The 4,884-nt window shown below is 43.1% G+C and overlaps 1 protein-coding gene across 7 annotated transcripts in view; it reads right to left on the bottom strand.

The window, feature by feature from the left end:
- Nucleotides 1-4,884, bottom strand: part of Rufy3 (RUN and FYVE domain containing 3) — an 82,723-nt gene that overhangs the window by 7,954 nt on the left and 69,885 nt on the right. For 4 of the 7 annotated variants that reach the window (XM_005359454.3, XM_026785217.1, XM_013350896.2 and 1 more), the window contains 2 exons: nt 1,438-1,557; nt 196-292 (listed from right to left, as the gene is read on the bottom strand). In XM_005359454.3, the coding sequence (XP_005359511.2) occupies nt 196-292; nt 1,438-1,557 (217 nt within the window). Of the gene's footprint in view, nt 1-195; nt 293-1,437; nt 1,558-3,575; nt 3,916-4,884 lie in introns of those variants that run through there. The other 3 variants (XM_005359455.2, XM_005359457.3, XM_005359456.3) reach the window with 1 other exon arrangement.

Genomic DNA, 4,884 nt, shown 5'->3' with positions numbered 1-4,884 from the left:
CATGTTTGCACACTGTGGCCCACAGGAACTAAGCATGTTTGCACACTGTGGCCCACAGGAACTAAGCATGTCCACATGCTATGTCCCACAGGATCTGAGGAACTAAGCGTGTGGGTAGTGAAAGACCCGCTGGACCCATGAGGCTAGGTCGTAAGATGTAGGTGGACTGAGCACCTGAATAAAGAACACACTCACTGGGTGGGGCTCCGGCTTCTGGGTCCCCTTTCCTGGGGTGCTCCTGTTTTGTGACCTCTTCTCCTTTTCTTGCTTCAGTTCTAACTCCAGCTGAGTCCTGGTCAGGTGAGAGAAGAAAGGATGAAAATTCTGATTTCTATATTCATATATTCTAAAGAATACCAGACTTTCCCTTAAAGTTCAGCAATTAAGTTTTAATGCCTGATAAAGTTACCAGAAATATATGGACAACCAAGCTGTAAAACAGCAGAACATAGTAAAGCTAGTAATGCTTCCATGTTTACTCTTTTTTTTTTCTGGCAATTCAGAATGCAAGTTAGGAGTGGCCAGTTTTAGCAGGTCAATTATTTCACACTAATTCTTAATGAAGAGCTGCGGTTATCTGGATGACAATGTACTTATACTACAACCGAGTGAGAGCTGTTTGGCTGGTCTCTAGAGTTCTCTACTTAGTTCCCACACACCCCAGCCCCAAAGCACCCCTGGTCGCTTTGAGTTTTTCAGTCACCAGCAGTCAGTGGCTTCAGCACCAAAGTGCATCCAATGTGACAGGTGGCATGAGAGAGTACTTAGGGTTTAGTCAGAGAAACAGGTTTTTAAGGGGGAACTGTAGGCACTTACTAGCTTACTAGTGTGAACTGGGACACACTAACCCCTCTAAGCTGTCACTTTATCTCAAAGTAGGGGCAGTAAGAAGTGTTGTGAAACATATACAAGACACTGTAGGAATTCAGAAGATGTTAACTGTTGTCACTAAAATCAGATTAGATATCAATTACTATATATTTGGGAACTTAGTCTCAAATTCTCTTTTTATTTTAGTTTTTGAAGAAGAGAGTGTCACTATGTGCAGCCCAACTTGGCTCTGGGCTCCTGTCTCGGCTGAGATTTCAGCCTGCGCCACCATGTCCAGCAGTCAGTTCGAAACTATTTGATAAATAAATGTTGAGTGGATTTTGGAACTGTTCAGCCATGTGACGCTTTCTGAGTTCCCACTGTTTGTGAAGGACACTGGAGAGATCAAGCCTAGACGGCTCAAGACCTGACTTCCTCTTTGCTGCGGAGCCTCCTTCCTGTGCAGTACCCACCACCACCCTCCTGTGCAGTACCACCACCCTCCTGTGCAGTACCCACCACCACCCTCCTGTGCAGTACCCACCACCACCCTCCTGTGCAGTACCCACCACCACCCTCCTGTGCAGTACCCACCACCACCCTGCTGGCCAAGCTGCCCCTGTTCACCGCTGCCTGGTGAGTGCCTCCACTTCCAGCTGCAGACTGTTGATCTTGTCTCCGAATTCCTGTTTGAAGAGCCGGTTGTCCAACTCAGCAGATTGGCGGCCTCGCTCAGCCTGGCGCAATCTGAATGTGAGCCATATGAACTTGTGATAAAAACAAAAGCCATGGTGGGGAGGAAGACCAAGTTCACAAACATAAAATAAAACAACCCAAGGGAGAGAAAGTACGGGGAGACAGAGGGGAAAAAAATGTAGGACACAGGAAGAAATTACGATGGGGAAAAAGATGGAGAAGAAACAAATTCTAAAGAAAAGCAAGATGAAGGTGAACCAGGCAGAGGGGAAGTTTGTTTTCTATTTTTTTATTCTAGTACTACAGTTTACATCCATTAGGTGATATACAAGAAGACATCACTTTTTGGAAATCCATATCCAGAGCCACCCTCAAGTACACAGTCAATTATGTTGAAGCCACTGTCTTTCTTTCCTAACAGGCTGGGACGTTATCCTTCTGCCTTCCACATACAGCTGAAGGTGCAGGCGGAGCTGCCTTCTCATGTGGGGTTACCGTGATTTCCTGACCCTTCCCTGACCACAGGAAGCTGGAGGGCAATCTCTAGCAACCCTTACCTAAGCTTCTCATGAATCCATAAGGACAAGCCTCTCTGAAAGTCTGGCTGTGTCTGCCCTTTCCACTTCTATCACGGGGTGATCAAGCAGTAAAACACTCAGCATTGGGGTTCCCAAGACTCCTGACCATATTCTCTGGGAGCTTCTTATGGATGCTTTCTTCTAAATGTCTTATAGCTTTGCACCTATAAAGGATCATTTTTATACGGTGGAATATCTGAGGCTTTCTGTAATAGAATTTATAGGCATGCTATATGTAGTCTAACTTTTGTTGGTTTGATTATTCCCTTTCAATGGGTATGGTAAAAAGCAACTCATCACCATAAAAGGCTGATGAGCAGCAGAACGCAAGAGGAGGTTTATTTATATAGGTGCAAAGTTATAAGAATTAAAATGAGTTTAAGGATCCTCCATTAAGTTGGCTCTAACACAGGCCCTTTGAGGACCTATAAAAGCACACACACTCGGTTACACTCTTAATTATGTTTTGCCAAGAAAGTAAAAAAATTGAAGCAAAGGAATTATCTTTGCCTCTTTCTTAGCAGGGGCAATGCTACATAGCATGCCAGAAGGAGGGACAGAAAACATGGAACAAAACCCCAGGCACTGTGCCAAACCCGCTGGATGGAGTAAAGGCTCATGTATATAAAAGCCTGCCTCCCCAAATCAAAAATAGTTTTTTCTAAATCAAAGTATTTATAGGATTATTTACAATGTAGAGCCTAGAAAGGGTTAGCTCTGCAGTCACTTAGGAAAAAAGCCCTGCTAGTATTGCTGTGGCTATCTACTGAGGATCTTTGTTTTGATACTAACCAATGCTAGTGCATTATTGATTTCTCATTTGAAATTATTTGTTTTAGTAACTAGAACCTTTCGCAAATATCTATCACAAAAAAAAGTGATAGAAGCTCTTGGGCCAGTGTTCCAGGCAAGGACGGCAGGTCTGAAGTCATGACTACACTGTGGCCTCTCTATCCCAGGAGGAAAAAAGCAGGCTAGATTTGAAAATCGTATTTGTATTAAAGTGTTCTCTCTGAGCTACCTAAGTAGTACGGAGGATGGCAGAGAAGGGCAGAGGTAGAGGTGACGCGTGTCAAGAGGGGTTCCCAGCTTCTGCACTAGGACGGTAAGAGCTACTTAATTACTACTTTGCTTCTAAGTACTTTAAAGAAATGCAAGGATGCTGTTTATGTCCAAAATCACTAAGGGAAAAAGAAACTGCAAGCAGTCTTGGTTACTGAGAATAGAAGTGTAATGAAATACTAAGTACTTTTCTTGGGCTGGGGATTAAACCTACACAAGGCAAGAGAAGAGGAGTCACGGTCTAAGAGACAGAGCTACTTTAGGCCCAAGGTCCCCAGGTGACACCTGCCTGCATTACACGGCAGAGAACAGGCTCACTGATGTGGACATGGGCCACCTACAGGTCTGATCACTATCAAGGGCACATGTACAATGCTTCTGTTCCCCAGGCTTCCTGAAGATGGTCTTTTGATTTATTGTTCAACTCAGAAATATTTCTCAAAGTTTATTTGGTATTTAATGAGGAACCCATACCAAAATTTCTAACTCTGGGGGAGAAAATAACAGCAGCAACAACAACAACAAAACCCAACCTATATATCGAACTATTTTTTTTTTAAGTCCAACAAATTCAAGGTCAACTTTTGGTGACTTTTTAAAATATAGAATCAGAGCTTAGATGTAGGAATTTCTGACTTCTTCCTCTTATAGTTATTTTATAACATCAGACTTGAGAGGCAACCATCTATGAAGTGTCTAGTGATGTTTTGGGATCAGTTTATTTGCGGCACTATTTAAGGTCTTTGCCTGTTTCACCAAATCTTTTTCACTTAAAATAAAAATAAAAAATGAGTTGGAAGGGTAATGAGAAAATGGATAAACAGAAAACAAAGACAGCAAGAAAATCAGTCAGATGAGTCATCATTATTTTAGTTCTCTTGGTCTTAACTGCCAAGTCAACATCACTGAGAAATAGTTTCCTACATTACAAAAGTACAACTTATGAACATGATCATCAGTTTATTAAATCATAAAATATCAGTGCTCATGAGCAAGCACTTGGATAATCTGCTATAGAAATGGATTCATTTTCATCTATCATTCATAGCAGGACCAACTGTGCCAAAGTTTCGGCCTCATTTGTAAGTCTGCAATTAGCTTCAATGTTAACACTAACATGCTCCGCTGTTCAGGACTCTCCTCCCTGGCCAAGACTCACCTGAAGGAAGTCACCCATCCATCCATCCATCCATCCATCCATCCATCCATCCATCCATCCATCCATCCATCTATCCACCCACCCACCCATCCATCCATTCATCCATCAGCTTATGCTATGTGCATTCAAGAACTGTGACAGATCCTAAGACAGAACTGGAACTATTAGTTAACTAACTGCAAAGAGCTCACACTCTGAGAAGACCAGAGACTACAAGGTGAGGTGCACAGTGAGAGATGCCAGGCAGGATGGGATCGGTGGATACAAAGTGCCAATCCTAGCTGGAAAGAGGTATCAGAGGAAGCCAATATCAGAAGGTGGCATTTGAACCTTCATGTGAAAAATGGATTTGAAGAAGGGAGTGGAAGGGACCATGCATAATTGGTGGAACTATCAGAACAACGGGGATGAGAAAGCAGAAAGCATGGCCTACATGATTCAGGTTTGCTCAAGCATAACAAGGGCGATGAGCAGGGATTAGCGGTAGAAATGGCAGATGATCTTGGGTGCTACACTGCATTGAACTGTGAAGTCTCAGACATTTCTCTGTTGCTACAGAGGTACGGGGGAGGGGGTGAC

This window comes from Microtus ochrogaster, linkage group LG1 (genome assembly GCF_000317375.1).
Source record: "Microtus ochrogaster isolate Prairie Vole_2 linkage group LG1, MicOch1.0, whole genome shotgun sequence".
Lineage (NCBI taxonomy): Eukaryota > Metazoa > Chordata > Mammalia > Rodentia > Cricetidae > Microtus > Microtus ochrogaster.
The sequence above is the reverse complement of the archived record's forward strand: the minus strand, read 5'-3'. Positions and strand labels throughout refer to the sequence as shown.